Source organism: Sminthopsis crassicaudata, chromosome 1 (assembly GCF_048593235.1).
Source record: "Sminthopsis crassicaudata isolate SCR6 chromosome 1, ASM4859323v1, whole genome shotgun sequence".
Taxonomy (NCBI): domain Eukaryota; kingdom Metazoa; phylum Chordata; class Mammalia; order Dasyuromorphia; family Dasyuridae; genus Sminthopsis; species Sminthopsis crassicaudata.
In genome coordinates, this window is record NC_133617.1 from 453,866,809 (window position 1) to 453,892,959 (window position 26,151).

Consider the following 26,151-nt stretch of genomic DNA (forward strand, 5'->3'; position numbering starts at 1 on the left):
AAAGGCAAGCTCTTTTTTTGGCTATAGTATTGAAAAGAAATAAATTTAGACTTGATATGTGAACTCGTAATGAGTAAAATTATTCAAAAGTAGAAGGGAGATACTATCTTTTCTTTCATTAGAGATCTTTGTGCAAGGATTGAATAACCACTGTCAGAGAAAATGCAGAAAGTATTTAGTGCTCATATAATTTAAATAAAATGAACTTAGTAGTCTTAAAAAAAAAAAAAATTAAAAAAAAAAGACATCTTTGTGAATAGAAAAAGGTGCACTATACATTAATAAGAATAAGAGTAAATAAATGGGCAGCTTGGATGAAAAAAAAAAAATTGCTCATATAATTCCTGAGTCTCCTTTGGTAGATATATTCCCAAATATTTTATACTATCGACTGTTATTTTGAATGGAATTTCTCTTTGTATCTCTTGCTGTTGGATTGTGTTGGTAATGTATAAAAATGCTGAGGATTTATGTGGATTTATTTTGTATCCTGCAACTTTGCTAAAATTCTGAATTATTTCTAATAGCTTTTTAGCAGAGTCTTTGGGGTTCTCTAAGTATACCATCATGTCATCTGCGAAAAGTGATAATTTGATTTCCTCATTTCCTACTCTAATTCCTTGAATCTCTTTCTCGGCTCTTATTGCCAAGGCTTTAGTTTCTAGTACTATATTGAATAGTAATGGTGATAGTGGGCAACCTTGTTTCACTCCTGATCTTACAGGGAAAGGTTCTAGTTTATTGCCATTACATATGATGTTTACTGAAGGTTTTAAATATATGCTTGTTATTATTTTAAGGAATAGTCCATTTATTCCTATACTCTCAAGCGTTTTTAGTAGGAATGGATGTTGGATTTTATCAAATGCTTTTTCTGCATCTATTTAGATGATCATATGGTTTTTATTAATTTGATTATTAATATGGTCAATTATACTAATAGTTTTCCTAATATTAAACCAGCCCTGCATTCCTAGTATAAATCCCACTTGGTCATAGTGTATTATCCTGGGGATGATTTTCTGAAGTCTATTTGTTAATACCGTGTTTCCCCGATAATAAGACACTGTCTTATTATTTTTTTGGGACTAAAAAACACCAGAGGGCTTATTTTCAGGGGAGGGCTTATTTTATCCTCCATCATGCCCCTTTTATCCTCCATCATGCCCATTTTAGCCTCCATCATGCCCCTTTTATCCTCCATCATGCCCATTTTAGCCTCCATCATGCCCCTTTTAGCCTCCATCATGCCCCCTGAGTGCTTATTTTATTCTCCATCGCTTACTGAACTTACCGAGTTTTTAGATGGTCCTGTCTCAGCTCTACTCCGCGGCGCTGCTCTCAGTAGCGCCAGCAAGCAAATCACCAGGGAAGAAGAGGATGACGCGCTCACTGCTGCAGCTCTGATTGGATGCAGCTCGGAGCGCGACGTGCGTTTCACCCGGGAGGGGAGGGCGGCGCTGCTTACTGAAGGTACCGCTACGCAGCATATAGCGCAGGGGATCACCATGATGACCGTTTTCATAGTAAGTTCGATAGGGCTTATTTTCGGGGGAGGGCTTATTTTAGCGGAATATTAAAGAGTATGTGGGTGTCTTATTTTCAGGATAGGTCTTATTATCGGGGAAACACGGTATCTTATTTAAGATTTTAGCATCAATATTCATTAAGGAAATTGGTCTATAGTTTTCTTTCTCAGTTTTTGATCTACCTGGTTTAGGTATCAGTACCCTGTCTGTGTCATAGAAGGAATTTGGTAGGACTCCTTCAATCCCTATTTTTTCAATCCTTTATTTTTTCTTGAGAAGAATGGGCGTCTTCCCCCCTAGAGGACATATAATAGAAGCTGTATGACACTTGGCAGATATTTAATTGGTAAGGACCACGCCTAAGTATGAAGGGGCAAGTCGATTCCCTGAAATCCCCCACAGCTGTGAATCATAATACGCCTGAAGGAATTGCAAATCAGCCTTTACTGAAGCAGATGTTGCTTGTGAATTAGGAATGAAATAAATTGAAGCTAAAAGGGAAGAGGGAAGAGGGAAGAGGGAAGAGGGAAGAGCATGCAATTGCCTCTCAGTCTCCTTGTGTTGTTATAATCCTCTCACATGAAGGGATCTATTCTGTTGGCCAGAATTAGACCCCAAGCAACCACTAGCAGGTGACTACCATGACACAGGAGCCAGTAGCAGGTGGCTCCTGTAACATTTTATAGTGAGGATTCCTTTCATTTAGGAATGGGACCAGATGGATGTTGAAGTTTCATATCTTAGAATCTGTGATAATTAACAGTTCTAATGTATTTAAGACTTTCTTCTCAAAATAAAAAGTTAACTATATGGATAGGTTTCAGCCTATGTATAACATCACACACATACATACACACATGCACACACAGGGTCCTAAAAGTCTTAATGCAGGTAGTAAAACTCAATCTGCACTAAGATTTTTGGGAAACTTACATGAATATATACATACATATACATATATATATACACACACATAGACATTTTATATATAAAATAGACATTATTTATATAACATATGCCATATTCTATTTGTGTTCAGAGGGGAGATATATGTGTATGTGTGTGTGTGAAAAGCATGAGACAGTGGATAGAACCATGGAATATGCTACATCTTTTTTAAGTTCTGCTACTGACACCTATTGTGTGTACATGGTCAATCCACTTAAATTTTTTGTGTCTGAGACTGTGTTACAGCAAACTTGTGGATCTAAATCAGAGCAAGGAGTTCCCAGTAAGGAAGCTCCCTGCACTGATGAAAACACAAGTCTGGATAATCTACCTCTAATGTAGAATCATTGAATCTAGAGTTGAAAACACCTCAAATAACATCCAGTCCAATTCCTTCAATTTATAAATGAGGAAACGAAGGCCCAGAGAAATTCAATGATTTGCCTAATGTCATATAAGTACTGTAATAAGCGGAAGCAACTGATTATATCTCTTTTTTCCTACTATCTACACTGCTTTTAGATTTCTTTGGGTTTCTCCATTATTTACCATCATACCCCAGAAAACTCATTAAGAAATCTCATCAATATGCATTATCTAATTGGCCTTGCTACTTGTATCTTATCAGTATATTTATTTATCCTCTGCATCCTCTGATTGGAGGACAGAACCTTGAACTCCAGTACCACAATTTATTTATTTTTTATTTTTATTTTTTTTGAGGCTGGAGTTAAGTGACTTGCCCAGGGTCACATAGCTAGGAAGTGTTAAGTGAGACCAGATTTGAACTCGGGTCCTCCTGAATTCAAGGCTGGTGCTCTATCCACTGCGCCACCTAGCTGCCCCCCCTTTTTTTTTTTCCAGTACCACAATTTAAAGGGTGGAGGACAAGGACAATCATTTATTCCCCACCAGCTGTCCAGCTTTTGGATTTCTTTGGACATCTCTATCATGTCCCACTCCCTCTACATTACCTACTTTTCATCTCCAGCTTTTTAACTTCCTTTTAGAGAATGTCTTTCCTCATTAAATTATAAGCTTCTTGAGGGAAAATTGTCTTTATTTTCAATGCTTGGTATATGACAGGCATTTATTAAAATTTGAATGATTGACTGATATATGTTTGTGGCTATATAATGCATAAATTGAATATAGATTTCAGAGATCATTCAATTAAGCCTTTTCATTTCAGAGATGAAAAAAGCAGTCTCAGAAAGGTCATAACTTGTTCAAGTTCCTCCAGTGAGTTTGTAGCAAATTTGTGCCTAAGACTCAGGTACTCTAGCTGAGATGGATACATGTGTGATGTTATCATATTAATGTGTGTAAAATTATCTTCCTGCAAATATATACATATATAAAATACATGTATAAATTATGAAAAGGGTTAGTCTTTTGTTATTTTCCTAGCCACTGTCACCCACAGAGATAGCAAGTATGATTAGTATGTTATTGTTCATTCTTTTAGGTCATGTCTAACTCTAGACCTTATTTGGGGTTTTCTTGACAGAGATACTAGAGTGGTTTGACATTTCCTTCTCCTGCTCATTTTAGAGATAATGAAACTGAGGCAACTTATCTAGAGCCAGCAAATGTCTGAGGTCAGATTTGGATGCTGATTTTCCTGGCTTTAGGCCTAGCACTCTATCCACTGAGCCATTTAGCTACCAACAGTCAGCTAGATTGTCTCCAAATGTCAAAACAAAACAAAACAAAACAAAAACAAACAAACAAAAAAAAAACAATAACTAAAATTACGCCAAAACTCTAAACAGAATCCAAATTGTTTTTCTAACAAAGCATTTAACGTCAGTCAGTCAATAAGCATTACTCTTCTATGTGCCAGGCGAAATGATGGAGATACAAGAAAGACAGTTACTGCTTTCAAGGAGCCCCTAATTAAAAGAGGAGATAATATGCAAAGCACTATGTACAAACAAGCTCTATACACAGTAAAAAAAAAAAAAGGAAAAGGAAGGGACTAGAATTAAGGAGGATTGGAAAAAGCTGTATGGAAGATAAAATTTTAGGTAGGACTTAAAAAGAAGTCAGGGAAGCAAGGAAAACATTGCAGGCATGGGAGACAAAGGTTTTTTTTTAGATTCCTCCCACCTCCTACTATGCGCAGTTGGGTGGCATAAAGTGTATGGAGTGCCAGGCCAGTAGACTTATTTTCCTCAGTTCAAATCTGGTCTTAGACACTTACTAGCTATATGACAGTGGGCAAATTTCTTAATCCTGTTTGCCTCAGTTTTCTCATCCGAAAAATAAGCTGGAGAAGGAAATAGCAAACCACTCCAGTATTTTTGCCAAGAAAACCCCAAAAGTAGTCACAAAGAGTCAGACATAAGTTAAGAAAAACAACTCCACCCCACCATTACATCTTTCCCACTGCATGCCCTAATGTTCATATCACTAAGGCAAGCGAGTCTACCTGAAGCAGCAAGGAAACTTGAATTTATCACGTTTTTTTTTTCTGCATATATTGAGAGGATCATATGATTTTTGTTAGTTTGGTTATTGATATAGTCAATTATGATAATAGTTTTCCTAATGTTGAACCAGCCCTGAATTCCTGGTATAAATCCTACTTGATCATAGTGAATTATCCTGGGGATGACTTTCTGTAATCTCTTTGCTAATATTTATTTAAGAGTTTTGCATCTATAGTCTTTAGGGAAATTAGCTTATAATTTTCTTTCTCTGTTTTCATCCTACCTGGTTTAGGTATTAGGACTATATCTGGGCCATAATAAGAATTTGGTAGAACTCCTTCTTTTCCCTATTTTTTCAAATAATTTGCATAGTATTGGAATTAATTGTTCTTTAAATGTTTGGTAGAATTCACATGTAAGTCCATCTGGCCCTAGAGATTTTTTCTTAGGGTATTGATTAATAGCTTGTTCTATTTCTTTATCTAAAGTGGGACTATTTAGGTAATTTACTTCCTCTTCTGTTAATCTGGGTAATCTATATTTTTGTAGGAATTCCTCCATTTCACTTAGATTATTAAATTTTTGACATATAATTGGACAAAATAACTCCTAATAATTGCTCTAATTTCTTAGCCATGGTGGAAAGTTCTCCCTTTTTATTTTTGAGACTAGCAATTTGATTATCTTCTTTCCTTTTTCTAATCAAATTAACTAAAGGTTTATCCATTTTGTTGGGTTTTTTTCATAAAACCAACTCTTATTTTATTAATTCAATAGTTTTCTTACTTTCCATTTGCTTAATCTCCCCTTTTATTTTCAGAATTTCAAATTTGGCATTTAATTGAGGATTTTTAATTTGTTCTTTTTCTAGCTTTTTTAGTTGTAAGCCCAATTCATTGATTTTTCTCTTTTTCTATTTTATTCAAGTAAGCATCTAGAGATATAAAATTTCCCCTAATAACTACTTCAGCAAGGCATCTTGAGAAAGGAAATGACACATGGAAGATGGGTCAAAGAACCACAACCACCTTGATCACTACTCTGTGTCCTAGGCATCAAAGGACCAAGTTTCATTATTTAACCTCCCTGGGTTTTAGTTTCCTCATAATTAAAATAAAGAGTTTAGATTGAGGTCCTTTACAGCTCCACATCTATGAGCTGATGATCCTTTCTCCCTTTCCTTGAAAATTTTGGCATGATCTCTGATTCAGTGACTTTCAATGCTCTGGCTATGGAATTGACTTCCTTTAAGGTTGAAGAGTGGCATTCATATCATTGCATCTTGGCACCTTTTCTACACTTGATAGATTTGTGAGGCAAGAAGCCAGAGGAGAGCTGATTATAATCCCTATTAATTACCTTCCCCTCCCACAAATGATTTAGCTGTCACATGTCCAAGAAGACATCCTTAGATTCTTAAGTAAATATGCTATAATATTGCTAATAACTATTGTAATATTCATCAAGCCCATCAAATTCTTTTGGAGAATTTCTGGAAGATTTCAGAAGAGGAGCATGATAGCACATTCAGGCTCTAAAGAACTTGATCAGTATGAGGGAGTGTTAATAAAACTTAGTTCCTTGTTGGCATATGAAAAAACAAACAAAGGAAACTTGGTCTAGTAAATAGAACAGGCGAGAGGAGGTTAATGTCCTAGAATTTGTTTATTTCTAAATCCTTCCACTGCCTCCCTAATGTAGTCTAGTATCAGCTCAAATCAGGATATTTCATCTTCCCTTATCCTTAAAATAGGGAGCTCTCTTCTGACCTCCTAACCTTTCGTAAATGTTTTGAAGATGCATATTACAAACATTTGCACATTCTTGAACTTCCTTTGGAAAGTATGGTATGTTCCCTGAGAGAAATCTCTTTGGGCATGCTGAGCTCAAGTCATTCATTCCTATGATAATGCAAAATAAAGATCAGATTTTATTGTTATTATTATCATCAATATCATTAACACTAATAATTACAATCCTTAACTTGTATATATCAATTTAAGGTTGGGAAAAGCACTTCTCTCAGCCTTCTCTTCTTAACTTACCTATTACGGTCAAGAGCACCACTATCCTCACAATCTCCAGACTCAAAACTGAGATGTCATTCTTATTTCTCACCCTTTCTTATTCCCCAAACAAAATTACTTACCAACTATTGAGGTTTTTACATTTTTAACCTCTCTCAGATAATGTCCCCTTTTCTCCTTTGACACTGCTACTATTCTGGTACAGGGCCTGTATCACCTTAATCCTAGAATTATTGCAAGCGTCTGTGACTTGGTCTCTCTTCCACTTCAATCTTCCCCTATTCAATCATCAAACTGATCTTCCTAAAGCATAAATATAATAATTTCACCCCCTTTATTGATAAAGTAAAATGGCCCTCCAATTCCTTCAGGATCAAATACTCTTATTTTCCTTTTAACACTCCTCCATTACTTGGTCCCTTATCACCTTTTAGTTTTCCTATACTTTCTACCCCTCGTACTCTATAATCCAAAGACATTGGTCTCATTACTATTTTGCACACAATACACTCCATCCCAAGACTGGTGTTGTCACTAGTTTTTCCCCATGCCTGGACCTTTTTCCTGCCTCATCCATGCTTCCTAAGTTTCTTGACTTCATTCCAGTCCCACTTTCCATAAGAAGCCTTTTCTGATTCTCCTTTTATCATCATTGCCTTTCCTCAGTTAATGATCTCAAATTTATTCTCTATATATCATGTTTGTATATAGTCATTTTCATGTTGTCTTCTCATTAGACTGTAAATTTTTTGGGAATAGAGATTGTCTTTTGCCTGTCTTTGTACTCCCAGGATTTAGCATAATAGGTCTTTAATAAATGCTACTTGTTTGACTTTTACTTATTTATTTTCTTATTTGATTTCACAATAACACTGGGAAGGTAGGGGCTATTTTTAATCCCCATTTTATAGGTAAGGAAAGTAAGTCAGACAGTTTAAATGACTTGCTCAGGATCACACAAGTTAGTGTCTGAGCCAGGATTTAGACTCAATCTCCAAGTCTAGCAATCTATCCACTCTGCTACCTGGACCAAACTATTGGAAGGGAATTGTTAATGAAAATTTAGATACTTCACTTGCTCCTCATGTTTAAGCAACACCCTGGAATTAACATCAGCAAAGATTTCATAGTGTCTTACTTTCCTTAATCTTTCTTTGGTAAGCAGGAAAGGAACAGGCATGAAGAGCTTAATGCAGCATATATCTTATTTATGCTACAGGCTTTCTCCCCATTAAAGTTATGGTCATCCTTATTATTTTCCAAGATATATTATGGAAATATGATTTTGACATCAGGTTAAGATTGTCATTCCTGCTTTCATTGAGTGTTTTTATTTTAAATATCCAACCAGGCTGTTATATTTACTTTTAAACTCTTTCCTCTGTTTGCAAATTATTATTCAAATTTTAAGCCATGTAATGTTCATATCACTAAAGCAAGTGAACCTAGCTAAAGCAGCAAAGCATCCTGAGAAAGATTCAGGAAATGACACATGGAAGATGGGTCAAAGAACCACTAACACCTTGACCACCACTTCTTGTGGACTCAAAAGTCCCAGGAATTCCAGTGCCCTACCCCAGGTCTTGTTTCTATTGTAGAGACCAGAGTTATCATAGAAGGCAGTAAATTTAGTGCAGGGTAGGCTAACTGTGCCTATCATCATTAACATCATTTATTGAACCAGCTGTTACAGTTAAATCCAAGAACCTCAGGAATGCTGATGTCCTCTAGACCATCAACCTTGCTACCAGCCTGGTCCCTTCAATATCTAGAAGAACAACTTTTATAGACACATGGCCTATTAATTGCCTCTGTAGATGCTATGTACCCCACCTTCTCATCAGCCACAGCTACTGAAAACTGGGAAAAGATGTTTTGGTTACCATAGCCTTTTAAAATAATTCAACATTAGAAAGAGATATAATTTATTCAATGAAAATAATACTAAAGGTGTTATGCTACCATCTGCTTTGTATTCTAAATTGTATCCTAAAGACTTGGAGACAGGAAGACCTGAATTCAAATAAGGCTTCGGACACTTTCAAGCTGTGTGATCCTGCTCAACTGACTTAACCTTTTCCTGCCTCAGTTTCCTCAACTATAAAATGGGCATAATAAAATAAACCCCTACTTTTAAGGTTCTTGTGAGGGATCAAATTAAGATAATAATTGTAAAGTGCTTACCACAGGGCCTGAGACATAGTAAGTTCTTGATCTCCTCTTCTTACTCATAGCTGAAACCTCCCAGATGTGTTGTCTCCATTATTTGAATGTGAAATCCTTGATAGGAGGAACTGCCTTGTTTTTCTATTTGTATCCCCAGCACTTTGAACAGTGCTTTGAACATTGTAATCAGTTAATCTTTTTTTCATTCATTCATATAGACTAATTTTTTTTTTTATGTTTGTAACTTATTTTGAATCTTTCTCTACAAAATAAAACAACAAAATCAATCACACAAATTACCTAGAACTTTTTGTTCCAGGATCTAAAAAGTATTAAGCTAGTCATAAATGAATTTTGATAAAGATTTAAAATACAACTTAAACATTTTGCCAACAGATACAATATATGAGTACTTTGAAAGTAAATAGGCTTTGGACTTAGAGAACATAACTTAGAGAACTACATGAGTGATCTTGGGCATGCTGGGTACATATACTTCTTTGGGTTGAATTAGATGGTCCCTAAAGCCCCATTAAGTTCTAAATCCTATGCTTCCTGTGGCATCAGTCTGTTGTAGGAAGACGTGGAAAGATTTGTACAGATTAAGTAAATTTTGGAGCTAATATACCAGACTAACATCTCCACCAATGATAATTATATTAACTTCAAATAGGATTTTATGGTATTAAAAGACTTCTTTTTAAATTTAAACCATGGGGAGCCAAAAGAGAAATAAAAACAAAACATGAACACCACACCCAAAAAACCTTCTTTGCCAGGGAGCTAACTGAACAGTAAGGCCCTTTGGGAACAGTGAACAATTGGAGAAGAGATGACCATCATCACATACCATACATAGGTGGAAGATTTGTTATTTTCAGTATCCTGCCTACCAGAGGATGCTCCTATTGTTTCTGACAATGCTGACCATGACCCATTACTGTTCTCTAAATACAATCCTCTATCCCAGGAGCAGGAACAGAGAAATGTTTTGATGTATTGCAAGATGGACAGGGTTTGCAAAGCCTCCTATTCCTGCTGATACCAATTGCCTTTAAGATCCAGCCTTTCCTATCCTAATCTACAAAGGAAACAGGAAAAAGGAACTTCAACTCCCTGTGCTCAGACAGCAATGAGAATGTTACAGCCTGCTCCAGTGCTTCTCTTTCTTGCCTGTAACGTGTAAACAATACTGGCTAGAATATGCCTGTGGAAAGTCACAAAGCTCAAGTTTGGTGAAAAGATCCGTGGCAACCCATGTGTGGCTGTGGAAACTGAATGGAGAGATTTGGAAAAGCATGGACTCTTTAGCCCGATTAGTTCTTTATGGTGTCAGCCTGATCATTTCAGGTAAGATTTGTGTCTTTACTTAGAGAACTGCTGAATTTTCCTGGGACACTCCCATTGAATGGAATTTTCAATTGTCCTCCCACTAATTTAGCTATAAGTATTGGAAGGTTTTGTCAATTTTCGGTTACATTTCAAGTATTGAATAAAATTGGTGAATATAAAAATACAAAACACTTATGACATTTTTTTTTTAGAGTGCTGTTCTGTGATGAATTCCCATGGTGGTGTGTTTTTTTGGTCCAAATGTTATATAGTTTTCTATAAAATGTTATATAGTTTTTCCAACAACCACTTTTGCAATCTTTTAGATTTTAGATTGCATCTAATTGCTTCTTGCAAGACCTTGAGATGTGGAAAAAGGAAATCTTCAGTGATAAATGCAAAAATAATCTGAATTCCATTCTGAGCAAAGTGACAATTGATCTAAGGCATAGAGAGTGATAATTATTAAATACCCATATAAATTATTAGCTCTAGGATTTCTGTTTATTTCTCTATATTTAATTAAAGTACTAGTGAGAATTAATTTTTGGTTTTTGGTGACAGAGATTTTCATTTAAAAATTTAAAAATCCATGCTTCAATCTATCACAATTAATACTATCTCTACAGATTAGAGTGAAAAGTCAAACAATTTTCCAGAAATACATTGCTTTAAAAACAAAGTTGTTTTTGTTTTTTTTTAAACTTGGGTTTTCCAAATGAGCTATGTTAGATCTGCATATCCCTAATATAGCCATATCTCTGCATACCATTTTGCCTGCATAGATACCCAAAAAGGACTAAAGAAAATCTAGCACGCAAATCACATATGTTATATCTCAGAAATTTTTCTTTCTGTAAATGAAAAGTGAAATAAAAAAATAAAACATTTTATAGAATTGAAAACTACTATATGGAATTAAAAATAGCCTCAAAGTAGTGACATCATAATTGATTTATCTAATTTTTGAGTTCAGTCTTGATTTATTTTTAGGATTTTTCAAATAAAATTGTAGAAAAATAAAAGGCATTAATAAAGAAAATTATAAATTCATGAAGAAAAATTCCATGTAAATATATAGGTGTATATATATATATATATATATACTTGTGATATATATAAGATATATATCATGTAATAAGTCTATATATTTTTTCAACCTGTTTATATGCACACAGATCAAATGTCATATTCTTATAATCATATTCAGAATCACTGATGCTTAGATGTTGTAAGAAATATGGCCTTGTCTTATATCAACATCTTATACCTTTAATCATTATTATCTTCTTCCCTCCCTGAGAGAATCAGTCTTTAAAAAACAATAAAAAATTGAACATTAGCTAGAGAGGTTCTTTTCTATATGATGGACTCCTTGGTAGTTTATTGAAGCCTATATCTCTCCTTATCCCAATCTCAGAATAATGTTTTTAAATGTATGAAATTATACATTTGATTACAACAAAACTCAAAAGTTAGTGAAAACAAAAGATTTTTCCCCATCTATGTTCACAGACCTCCCGAAATCTATCCCTGGAATCCAAATTAGGAATTCTAAGTTGACTGTGAGCAAAGCACTATGCCAGGCACACTGGGAAAAACAAAGATCAATAAGACATAGATCTTGTTTTTAAGAACGTTTCAGTTTAATAGGAGGAGATATATATCCAAACAATTATGATAAAAGACAAAAAGTAAACGTGGACAGATATCTTCAGAGAATGTAATGTCTAAATTTAAAGGAGGGCAAAAATTTCCTCTAGCTGAGGCAATTTGGGACCTGAAGGAAAGGTCAAAGTTAATCAGATGGATTTATGGAAAAGAAAAAAAAAACATTCTACATGGAGGAAAATATGAGCAGAGGCAGAATATGGAGAAAGCACTGACTATCCTCTGAAAATGTGTGTGGTTCACTTAGCATACGACATAAGTAAGGGACATAAGGACTCTTATGAGAGAAAATGCTGGAAGATGCAAAAAAGACTTTGAATTCCCAATTACAAAATTTGTAATACTTTCTTAAAATACAAATAGGTCAACTGGAACTTATGCTACAGGGATTTTCAAGTTGCAGATTCAAATTACTGAAAACTCAAGAGGTGAATCCTTGCATCTCATTGTTTAAATTTAATGAAGTGGATTGTGGGAATTCAGTTGTTCTACCTCTGAATTAATCCCTCATCACACTTGTTTGAGAATGGGAATCTTATTATGATTTTGGAGTAGGTATGTACTTTTGTATATATTGACAAATTAAAGCTATAATTTAGCAAGCAATGTCTAAAATGGATTAGACTGGGGAGGGATGAGAAGACATGAGATTTACAGCAATGCTCCAATACTAAAATGAATGTGTTATCTCATCAATTTGGTAGTTTCCTACAACAAACCACATTGTAATCCATTTTATAGGACTCTGGTCCATTGTCTTCCTAAATTAAACATTGGGGGCCACCCAACTTGTGGGAGGCCTTCCTCACTTTCTCCTGACACTGTAAGCATATCAGTGGGACATTCTAGCTGTCCACCTTTTATATTACTCTTGAATGTTCTTTCCTTTCACACATTTCCTTAAATACAACTTTTACTATTGTTCTTTGAAGTTCTTTATTGGTTAATCTATTGCAGCTTGTTCATTCCCACTAAAGGCCCTTACATTGCCCTCTGTGTCATATTGATTTTTAATCTTTTAGGAACTGTTCATTAAAGACTTGTTTCAGTTTCTGAAAATTCATCTACTCTTCTCCTTTTTAACTCCAGGCTCAACTCATTGTCCATTCTCTATCTCAGATATATATATATATTTAAGGATAAGCTCTCTAAATTCATTTGGGAAATTGACATTTTTCATCCACTTAATTTTTCCTGTGTAGATAGACCAAATTCCTTTGAGTAGTTATATATCTTTTCCAAGAAATTCTTTAGAATTACAGACTATATAGAAATAATATAGATAAAGACTGGCAAGATTTGAACTAATGTAATAACATTTGAAATAGGAGGAGATAAATAATAGAGATTTTGGGAAAAGAATAATACATTTTGGTGATTAGATGGGGAAGATAAGGGAAAAGGAAGAATCAAAAACAATACTAACTGTTCTATCCTGGGTGATGTTCACAAGTACATCCTGAGGCAGGTTTGAAGAATTGTTGTTGCTGTGTTTTGTTTTTTTTTAATAATGGTATTCACCCTTATAGAGTTGTAGATGACAGGAATTTATAGAACATAGTTATAACTAAATTAGGACTTCTCTACTGGGCTTTGAGAAATTAACAGCAATACAGGGTGGCTTTAGTCACCCTTTTACTAAATTCTGACAGGTTTGATATGTTGAGCAATTGACTTCAGATGAATTTCTTCACTTGTACTTCATGAATATTTATGATCCTGATTGTCATGAACTATAAAAAAAGCAAATTCAACTTTTAAATTCATCTAATGACTAGAGATCTCACTTTGCAATCTATATTCCACTGATGGCCTAGCTGAAATCAAGGTCATAAAAGATCAGTTCTCTCAGTTTCTCAGTTGTCATCTTATCTCCTAGGCAAGAAGACTATTAGCAAAATGAAAAAAAAAATTTGTTTTCCTTGAATAATCTGTTGATTTGTAATCTCAAATCAATCTGACTGGAAGTCTTGAATGACCCTACTACAAGACTCCCAGTCTTTAATCTCTTTATTTGTTTGTTTGTTGTTTTGTTAATTCTTTTCTAAATCTTTTCTTAGGTAAGAAATAGAAGGCAAGTTTATGGGTGAGTGGAACAAAATAAGGAAAAATAAAAATAAGTCATTGTGGGGAGAGGAGTTTGAGATAATATTGTCTAAAGAAAGGAAAAAAGAAAGAAAAAAATAATTTATTTTTAAAAATGCAACCAAGAAAAAAGACAAAAATAAAGGAGAAAACAAACAAGACTGCTTCGAAAGTAAAATGTTGCATTTATTATGTATTTTTAAAAAGCAAGCTGCATAAATAATCCTTTTTTTTTTTTTTATTTAGCTTTTTATACAGAATTTTTTTTTTGGTATGTGTTAAATTCCAAATAAAAAAAGAACCAAACACGCAAGTAAGCATACATATCAGATACATATCTTGAACTCTCACCTTTTTACATTATGCCACGGTATATTGTATGATAATAATGACAGTAACTAACATTTATATAAGCACTTCCTATGTGCCAGGCACTATGCTAACAGCTTACAAATATTATCTCATTTTATCTTTTATAATTTGTGAGAGAGGAGCAACAACAACAATAATCCTTATTTTATTTAATTTATCTTTATTTATTTATTTTTTTGCTGAGGCAATTGGAGTTAAGTATCTGAGGTCAGATTTGAACTCAAGTCCTCCTGACTTCAGGGTTGGCGCTCTATCCACCATGCCACCTAGCTGTTCCAATAATCCTTATTTTAGAAATGAGGAAACTGAAATGAATGAAAGTTGAATGATTTGCTCAAGATAATATGGTTCATAACTGACTATATTTGAACTCAGGTCTTCTTGATTCCAGCCTACTACTCTAGTCATTGTGCCACCCCCACTCAGAATTTAAAAAAATAATTTCTAGAACTTAAAAGAAGAGTTGAAACAAAAGGGAAAATGTAAAAATTTGCCTTTGCCTTTTATGCATGTGTATATGTATATATAAATAAATAATAAATAAGAAAATAAAAAACATAAGAAAGGAAAATAAGAAAAATGAGTATGTAAGCTCATTTGGTCAACAAAAATTTATAGAGTACCTACTCTATGCCAGGCATTGGCAATACATAGACAAAAATTAGTCATGTCCTTTATTCTATCAAGAAAGACATCCACACATATAAGTATTTATGTGAAATAGATATAAAATGTATGTAAATAGATATAAAATAAGTACAAGATCATTTTGAGAGGGAAAGTGGGGAAAACAAGAGATTATAAAGCACTCAAGTTGGAAGTATTATTTTATCTGAGCTTTGAAGAAAACCAGGAATTCTAAGAAATATTCAGAGATGAGGAGAAAGTATTTCCAGGTATTTCCAGGCATAAACCTAAGTAAGGAGTCAGTAACTGGAATGAGGAGAAGAAAGGCAAAACAAACAAAAACATCCTAAGAAAATTATAAATGATTGCACGTCTAAAACGTTCTCCTACCAACAATTTATTAACCCCATTCCCAAAGATGTGTATGTTGGTTTTAACATGCTAGCCTCCGTGTTATCCTTGCTTTGTTCATTCTTTCTGACCTCATTTACTAGATATGTAACGTGAATTTGTGTTTCTGTCACTGTCTTTGTTTAGAGATTTAGCCTTGCATCTTTTGAAGAGCATACTTATATAAATGCACCTTAAAAGCTTCTTAAAAATATCAGTCATATAAATATGCAATAAAGCTTCTTAAAAATATCAGTCATATAAATATGCAATAATGCTTCAAAATATCTGTAATCAATATAGTTATCTTCCTAGTATGGCAAAGTGGATAGAAAGTTTGTTTGTTTGTTTTTCCCTGAGGCTGGGGTTAAGTGACTTGCCCAGGGTCACACAGCTAGGAATGTTAAGTGTCTGAGACCAGATTTGAACTCCGGTCCTCCTGAATTCAAGGCTGGTGCTCTATCCACTTAGCCACCTAGCTGCCCCCAAAGTGGATAGAATGTCAGACTTTTGAGTCAGATTTGAATTCTAACTTGTTTGTTTACTGAGTATACTGTTTTCTCATCTGTTAAAAGGGGAATACAAATATTATCTTCCTCAAAGGCTTATTGTGAATATTAATGAAATAACATATATATACGTACATATATATATATATGTATATATATATATATATATATATATATATATATATATATATATATACATATATATATATATGTATAAAGGACTTTGCAACTGTTAAAGTGCTATATAAAAATGGAGCTTTTGTTTGTCCTTCCTTCAATACAGATTTCAATACAGACTTGATGTCTTACTAGATAGTCTTTCTGGATTGCTAAGGCAGCTAATCTTCTGATCATAAATAGGACAGGGGAAACATTAATAACAGCCTATTTAGGGACATTTGTTCTCAATCTTAAAAGAAATTAGTAGTTTGATGAAGTTATAAAAAATGTTAATATAAGCTTAGCCTCCAGTTGTTCAAAGAATAATCTCCTAATTAAGAAAGTTAATAGCCCCAATTCTGAATATACCATCTTTGACAAAGTAGGGATGGCTAAGAGAAGGGTATTTGGTTTGGTGAGAGGTCTGGAACCTATGTCTTTTGCAGAATGGGTAAAGGATGTGGAGGCATTCAGCTAGGAGTAGAAAAGGCTTGGAGACTAGTCTAACCAGGTGTGTTTGATGGACAAGAATTAACCATATGACTTGTATACTAAAACTCAGCTGTGACTTGGAGAAAAATATATTCTTACAAATACATATACTATCATTGTGCAAGTTCAGAAGGACATAAACATGTCAGAGATATATAATGTGTCTGACAAAACAAAAACACAGCCTTTAAGAAGAAATTTTCTCTTCCAATTATACACATATTTCCTAGTTCTTTTCCAACATATATCTGGAGTCAGAATTTGAGTGTAAAAGATGCTTGAATACTCACATTAACAGACTACTGCCCATGGTATGATGTCAGCACAGCTGGCTTAAGCTACCTTGTCATTTCCTTGCTTAAAGGCTTAAAGTGCCTCCCTAGTATCTGTAACTCAAACTCTCCATTCTTGGATTCAAAGCCTTCTATAAATTGACTTCCTCTTTTTTATCTAATCTATCTACCACATGGCTCTTCCACTCCAAACTGGTTGTTTTCCTTACCCATCTAATAAAATTGCTTTGAGTATTCTCTCTTCTGTGCTTTTTACTTGTATTGTTTCTCATGTCCTTTAGAATTTTCAATGCTTTCCCAAATCGTAATCTTCCAAAGTCCAATTCAAAATTTATCCATTTTTATTATAAAGCTTTACCTAACTAACTTTATCCCCAAAGGAATCTATACAAGTTAGCCCACTAGGTAGAGTGAATAGAGGATTGCATCTTGGAGACAAGGAAAACCTGAGTTCAAATTTGGTCTCTGACACTTATTAGCTGTATGATTTTGGGCAAGTCATATTTAAATCCCTGTTTGTCTCAGTCTTCTCAACTGTAGAATAAAGATAATAATAGCATCTACCTCACAGAGGAATTGTGAGGATCCACTGAAGGAATATGAGATAAATGTACCTGTCCTAGTGCTTAGTACATAATAGATGATATATAAATGCATATTCCCTTCATTTTCCTTTCCTTATATTGTACTGGTTTAAACTGGGAAAGCACTTGTATATCCAGGAAAAAGCTGCATAGGTCTCCTTTCCATTCAAAAGAAACCTATTTTTAAGGATTCAGGGCTATCTCATCAACTTAAAGCCTTTTCAGCCACATTTGAATTTTAGTATAACCAAAAAGTTCAAAATGATGCAAGAGGTCTAGTTAATGATCAATGCTAAACGATCTTCCATTTTTTCCCTTCTTATTTAGTAAACAGTATGATTTATCAAGCCAATAATTAAAAAAAAGTAATGAAATTAAAGCTTCAGTCATGTCTCTTCATGTTTCAGTGTACTGTTGACACTAAAATAACTCTGAGCATCAGAGCATTGTTAAATATTAGTTATAATATAGTATTATAATCTCAGAGGTATCAAGTTTTCCCATTTTTTCATCTCTAGTTCTTAGTACAGTGCCTCACATTAAAGGTAAATACTTAGTAAATGTTTTTTGACTCTTAGAATCCTAGTCAAAAAGCCATCAAGTCTGACTTTCTCATTATATGCATAAGAAAACTTAAGCCAATTGACTTATTTGAGGTATACATGTTGTAAATGGCAAAACCAGAATTGTATATAAATTATATAGTCTATATGCATATATATTTGTATATACGTATATATTTAGTGTAGAAGTTATGAAATTATCAAGAAGTTTTACACACACACACACACAGAATTAGAGGGCAGAAGTTTTCAAGATAACTTCAACATATAATTTGTTCACTCCCTACACTGGAAAAGTGATTCCTTTTTAATGGAGTAAATCAGGTATAGTTTATGGGGAGCAAAAAGAAAAAAATTGAACAATTTTCTCTACCTCATTTACAAGAACAGAAAAAAATTTCCAGTTTCTATTAGTTTTCTTGTTACCTGATATTTAATTCATTCTTGCTTATGACTTTGATGGCTAGATGGCACAGTGGGTAAAGAACTGGATTTGGACTAAGGTAGAAATGGGTTTAAATGATTCATATACCTACTAGATATGTGGCTCTAGGTAAATAACATCTCTCAATATCCTCATCTGTAAAGGGATAAAAATAGCATCTACCTTGCTGGGTTGTTGAGAGGAATAAATGAGATAATATATAGAATGCACTTTAAAGCCTTGTATAAATGTTATTTAATGATAGTTAGGTTATCACCTGGTAACCTAAAAGTGGATTAGAGAAAATCTGAGTTCAAATGTGGTCTTAAACACTAACTGTGTGATCTGTGCAAGTCACTTAACTCCCTTTGTCTTCTGTAAAATGGGGACCCACCCGAGAGGGAAATGACAAACCAACCAGTCCAGTATCTTTGCCACAAAAATTTCATGGACAAAATTTCATGGGATCATGTAAAGTCATACTACTAAATGACTGAACAACATAAATGTTATTGCTATTATGTTGGGAAATAATTTATCTGATGTTTGAAAAAGGAGGGAAGAACTGATAATCTTATGAATCTTCAGTTTCTTTAGATAAAGCTGATTTTTCTTTTCTCTGATTCATTCCAGCTCCTCCATTTAATTTTCCAGGAAACTGATCTTTCTACTCATGTTCCAAAAGACTGCTGGCTCAGGAGCATGGGGCCATGAAGGAGCAGGATTCTTAGCATTTCCCACAAATCTCTAAACAAAGTTAAATGAAGTTTTTGTGGCCTATTGCACCAGTGTTTGATTGATGGCTGTGGGAGGGCTACATGCCAAAAGAAGAAAATCAAACATACCAGAGCAATCTTTTTGAACAGTGCTGAAAAGGCATGTTTAGTTCAACATTCAAGAGCCACTGTTACCTCTCTCTCTGTCACAGCCCTTTCCAAGGGGTTAGACCAGTTAGGTATGTGTGGTAGTCACACCCATCTGAATAGATCTGTCAGCTTTCCCGCTTTTGTTAGAGCGTGATATCATATTTCCTGGGGGGAGCAGTGGAAGACAATGCTAAACCACTTTCCTCTAGTTACAATAGGCGGAGTTCAGGAAAGCAGTATTGACATTGCTACCCGCCTGAGAGGCACTAAACCCCCTTGTAGCAGTCAGACAGTGAACTAATTTAACCTTTTTGCAGAGTGGTGGGCTTTGCAAGGCATACCCCTGCAGAAGCAAACTTGACTCCACCCTGCTGACAATGATTGTTCCAAGCATCTGGGTTGGGCTCTAACTTAAATCTAACTTAAATCAATTACATTAGAATTCCAATTCTTCCAACCAACATTTTTGCTTGCTGGCAGGTCACTGGGATTCCTAAGAAGAATGTTTATAAACAAGGGTGGAGTCTTAGTCAATCAAATATACTACGAGTATAGCACAAATGTTAAATAAAGTTCCAGTGTACTAAGGACCTAGTTAATGTAAATAAATCAATGACAAGAAAGAACATCTGGTCTCTGGGAATGGACTGAGAATAGAAGACACTAAAGAGGAGTAGAAACAGGAGTAGGTTTCTGAAAGGCTGCTCAGAGGAGAAAGGCTAAAGAGGAAGAAAGAGGAATTAAGTAGGTGAAAGCTGCATTTCTACTTAGGAACTTATAAAGGATAGAGGAGAGTCAGCTTTGGTTTGTTAGGTTTTGTCAAGAATGGATCAAAGGCATAGAAAAGTCAGGGAAGTCTTTTAAAAGAAATAAAACCTGTCTCAGGAATTTCCAGTGACTGAGCTCATGGACAACAGAAATGGTGCTTAGGCAGCTCTCCATGGCAACTAGGCACACGCGTTTGCCACAAGAACTATAGAAAATTAAGAATGTTGCTTCCAACAAAAAGGGCCAAGGAGAATGTTCTGTGATTACTTTTTACCAGTTACAAATAACAAGTACAATATTTAATGTACAAGTTGATTTTCCTATTAAAGAAGATAAGAAGGTTAAAGGAACATATTTCTGTTCTTTTTAGATAGAATCAGGGATTCCCTGAAAGAATGAAAAATACATTAAAAAAATAATAAAGTAGAAAAAAAATCCAGAAGCAAAGATGATTAGTAATATATGTTAAGAGGTTAGGAGTTAGAAGAATGGGACATAGAAAAGGACTGGAAGAAAAAGGACAACTAAAAGTGTGGAATAGCATGTAAAGGGGCTGGTTTTGGGTCCTGTCTCCAATACAGTGGCATAATGTGGTCTTAAACCTAATTTCACTTAACTTTCAATGTCCTAGACAGCATTCTAATATTTTACAAGGCAGAATAGTTTTGCATTGGTAGATGAGGATTCCTCACTGATTCCTCACTACTGTGAAACCACAAATTTGGATCTTATAAAAAATGATATGAAGTTATTCTTATACAGGATAGAAGTTAACTTTTCAGGAACAAGAAAGTTCTTGGACTCTAAGGAATGATCACTTAAATTCTTAGTTACCACCAGAAAAAAAAAAATCAAGTCAATTCAAGAACATTTATTAAGTAGTTGATATATGTCGAGACAGGCAGGTGGTACAGTGGATAGAGTACTGGGCCTGAAGTCAGGCAGATTCATATTTCTAAGTTAAGAATCAAACTTCATCAACACTACCTGTGTAACCCTCAGCAAGTCACTTAGACTCTGCCTCAATACTTCCTCATCCACAAAATGAGCTGGAGAACAAAATGGCAAAATTCTTTACAATCTTTGCCAAGAAAATCCCAACAAGGGTTACAAAGAATTGGGCATGACTAAAAAATGATTGAACAACAACTACCCGCCAGGCATTTATACAAGATATATAAAGAAAAGAAAAAAAAAAAAATCTGTCCTCAAGGACCTCACCTTCTAATAAAGAGAAAACATACAAATAATTGTATACTTACAAAATACAGCATAAATTGGAAATAATATTAGTGGGAACTAAGAGGACTGAGAAAGGCCTCTTACAGAAAATGCAAGTTGAGCTAAGTCTTGACAGAAGCCAGGGAAGCTGGAAATCATTCCAAATATAAGAGATTGCTGAGGGGGTAGGGGGGCAGAAAGGTAGTCAGGAGATAAGTGTATCATGGAGTAATAGCAGCAAGAGGACTAGTATTGCTAGGTCATAGAACATGTGAAGAAGAGACAAGAAATGAAGGATGCAGTGTCATCCATGATACTAGAATAATGGAGAATTATGTTGTCTTCCTGAGATAGTTATCTGGGATATGATTCAGAACCTCTCAAGATGTGTGAAATCTACTATCCACTATTTACTTGGATAATTCACTTGAGGACAAATAATATTACTATAAGGAACCTAGAAAACATTGTTTGGAATTTTGAGATCCTGAACAAAAAATTAAAGAAATTAGGGGAAACATCACCAAAATAGCTGAAAATTGCAAGTAGGAAATCCAGAAGAGAAAGGTAGATTTGGAAATTGAATACGTGCTTTGGAAGATGTCTGAGAAAGGGATTTTGTACTTCCAAAATATAGAAATTATGTGTTCTTGGTCTGGGAGAGGAAAAGCCCATGCATATGTTAAGTTGTATACTACAGAAAACAGCAGATACTATGAAGGGGAAAAAAAAAAGACAATATTTAAAAATTCATAGGAGGTAACATCCAAAACAGGAAATCTGAAATGAAGCCCAAATGTAAAAAACACAGTTCATAAACAGGGTTATCTTAGAAACATTCAAATTTAAATTCAAAGAGGCACACTTAACATAATTGCCTTTGAGATGTGATATTTAATTGAAAATTACTGCTATGGAAGGGACTTTCTTGAAAGTAGAGAAAATGGGTAGTAGAGTAGCATTCTGTAACAAGAAGATATTGCTCATTAAAAAAAGTCTAGAACCAGAGTGTTGATTAAGAGGTTTTTCAGTGTAGAGCAATGTGATATTATCCTGGAAGTATGTAATAGATCATCTAACCAGAGACAGGATAGATAAAGAATTCAATGAATATCCCAAGCCCGGCAAAGAGGGAGGACATAATACTGATGTTATGTTTTTGTCTATTTCTGCTGGAGAACTTTAGGTTCCAGATATTTACCAACTATCTTAATAGTTTAATTCTATTCTTCAAAAGATAGAGGAAGCAACAATTATACTTGATTCTAATCAGTGGGACAGAAGAGTTGCCGAAGTAGAAATAATGAGAATTTTGGGAACAAGTGATCACTTCACTTAACAGAGGAGAGGAAAGGCTTTTTGAGGACTGTAATATTCTCTTTAAACTGTAATGTTCTCTATTGAGGTTTTCTTGGAGTCTCTGGGTGCAGCCTTTGTTTCAGTTCAGTAATCACCACAGGAGTAGTCAGGGATTAAAGTCCAAATCCTTTATTGTCTCCTTCACTTGGGACTCAGCTAGTTTTTCTGGAGGCCTATCTCTCTCTTTGATTCCGAGAGCTTGAGCTCCCACCTGCCTTCTTTGGCTTCTGAATCTCCCCGACTCCCAAGGGTTTATGCTGCAGACTTCTGGGCACAACAAAGGTGGAAGATGGAATGAATCTGTCTCAGTCTCTGAGAGTTTCTAGTGCACTTGTCATTTCTGCCCTGAGAGCTTCTCGCTTATATGCTCCACACTGAGTATACATCAATCACTAGGAAATATATACATATATACATACATATATATATATATATGTATATATATATACATACATATATATACATATATATATATACATATATAATATACATCACTATCACTAGGAAACTATTATTTGTTGTAGGATTAAATCAATGCTAAACTAGATTTAACCATTTTCTCCTCAATTCCACTAGTACCTTGTTTCAAGTTCTGACCTTCTTGTAGGATTAAATCAATCATACTGAACCATGCTAAATTAGATAACTATTGTCTCTATCAATTCTACTGACTTAGTATTTTGTAAGAATTATTTGTTTCAAATTCAGAGTTCTGGCCCATAACTGAGGACAGTGGATTTCAAACTGTTCAGAGAAACAATAGGTAAGACCCCCCACATTGGTTTAAAATTTGGTAGTCCAAGAGAAAGCAGAAGTCTCAGGAGGCAGCAAAGCATAGTAGAAATAATATTATATTATAATATTATGTCATAATATTATAATATTAGCTCTGGATTCCAAATCTTTGTTCTTACTACATGTATGAGGATACATGTATTAGGATGTGTCATTTAACCCTTGGTGGTAAAATGCAATTAAATGGCCTCCGGGGTCCATTTGAGCTCTATATCTAAAATCCCAAAATTGACATTCTGAAGACACAAACAAAAATGATTCCAACAAGAAAGAAAATAAGGAATTAGAGAGAATGATGCAAATGCATTTGTAAAAAAAAAAAAAAAAAATGACAATCTGGCAGATAAATGAGTATGAATGCAAAAGAAAGTCACTATAGACTATTAATATAATATTAGTAGTGCTTAATTTCAGAGTAACTTGAGATGAAGTGATATAACTTTTTATTGACAGTACATAATAATGGATAATTTTTTACAACATTATCCCTTGCACTCACTTCTGTTCCAACTTTTCCCTTCCCTCCCTCCACCCCCTTCCCTAGATGGCAGCAGTCTTATACATGTTAAATATGTTACAGTATATCCTAGATACAATATATGTGTGCAGAACCAAACAGTTCTCTTGTTGCACAGGAAGAATTGGATTCAGAAATAACCTGAGAACAACAAAAATGTAAACAGTTCACATTCATTTCCCAGTGTCCCTTCTCTGGCTGTAGCTAATTCTGTCCATCATCAATCAATTGGAATTGAATTAGATCTTCTCTTTGTTGAAGATATCCACTTCCATCAGAATACATCCTCATATAGTATTGTTGTTGAAGTGTATAATGATCTCCTGGTTCTGCTCATTTCACTCAGCATCAGTTCATGTAAGTCTCTCCAAGCCTCCCTGTATTCATCCTGCTGGTCATTTCTTACATAACATATTCCATATGTTACATTTCATAACATTCAAATACCACAATTTACCCAACCATTCTCCAATTGATGGGCATCCATTCATTTTCCACTTTTTAGCCACCACAAATAGGGCTGCCACAAACATTTTGGCACATACAGGTCCCTTTCTCTTCTTTAGTATCTCTTTGGGATTAAGCCCAATAGTAGCACTGCTGGATCAAAGGGTATGAACAGTTTGATAACTTTTTGGGCATAATTCCAGATTGATTTCCAGAATGGTTGGATTCATTCACAACTCCGCCAACAATGCATCAGTGTCCCAGTTTTCCCACATCTCCTCCAACATTCATCATTATTTTTTCTTGTCATCTTCACCAATCTGACAGGTTGTGTAGTGGTATCTCAGAGTTGTCTTAATTTGCATCTCTGATCAATAGTGATTTGGAACACCCTTTCATATGAGTGTAAATAGTTTCAATTTCATCATCTGAAAATTGTCTATTCATATCCTTTGATTATTTATCAATTGGAGAATGGCTTGATTTCTTATAAATTAGAGTCAGTTCTCTATATATTTTGGAAATGAGGCCTGTATCAGAACCCAGTTTGTTGCTTCCCTTTTAATCTTGTTTGCCTTGGTTTTGTTTTTACAAAGGCTTTTAAATTTGATATAATCAAAATTTTCTATTTTGTGATCAATAATGATCTCTAGTTCTTTGATCACAAATTCCTTCCTCCTCCACAAGTCTGAGAGGTAAATTATCCTATGTTCCTCTAATTAATTTATAATCTCGTTCTTTATGCTTAAATCATTTGATCTTATCTTGGTGTATGGTGTTAAGTGTGGGTTCATGTCTAATTTCTGCTATACTAATTTCCAGTTTCCCCAGCAGTTTTTGTCTAATAATGAATTCTTATCCCAAAAGTTGGGATCCTTGGGTTTGTCTAGATTGCTATAATTATTGACTATTTTGTCCTATGAACCTAACCTATTCCACTGATCAACTAATTTATTTCTTAGCCAATACCAAATGATTTTGGTGAGCTCTGCTTTATAATATAATTTTAGATCCGGTACAGCTAGGCCACCATGAAGTATGAATGTTAAAAAATACCAGTAAAAGGATTTTGTTTGTTGTTTGTATTGAGGATAAGAAGAAATTCAAAGAAGGTTAGAACTGGTATCAGAATAGATGAGATGATGATAACAAATGATGGTAAGAAGACAGAGTATATTAACTTTTACTTGCTTATTTTTTCATATTTAAAGAATCACCCTGGAATAATGTCTGTGACACTTACCTGCCCTAGTCTATTCATAAAACTTCTACATATCTAGGTAATTCCCTGTGATTTATTTATTGAGTAGTCTCCAAACATTTTTGTTCGTGAGTTCTACTATTAAATTTCCTTAGAAGCTATATTCATGTAATATTGTGCTATACATTATAAGATTTTCACAAAACCATAAATTAAAAAAATAAAATAAAGAAGAATAATTGATTCTAGAGTCAATCAGGATATATGGGAGTGTGTTGAATAGGAGAATGAAATGGTCCAACTTGAGCTTTGGGAAAATCACTTTGACTAAACATATAGAGTATGGATTTAGAGAGAAGAAAGACTCAAAG

General features: G+C 34.4%; 1 protein-coding gene across 1 annotated transcript in view; it reads left to right on the forward strand.

Annotated features, from left to right (window-relative positions):
* Positions 1-10,225: 10,225 nt before the first annotated feature.
* TEK (TEK receptor tyrosine kinase) overlaps positions 10,226-26,151 on the forward strand; it is a 167,224-nt gene continuing 151,298 nt past the window's right edge. Inside the window, exon 1 of the mRNA XM_074280794.1 lies at positions 10,226-10,455. Within this exon, the coding sequence (XP_074136895.1) occupies positions 10,404-10,455 (52 nt within the window). The 5' untranslated portion in view covers positions 10,226-10,403. The remainder of the gene's footprint in view (positions 10,456-26,151) is intronic.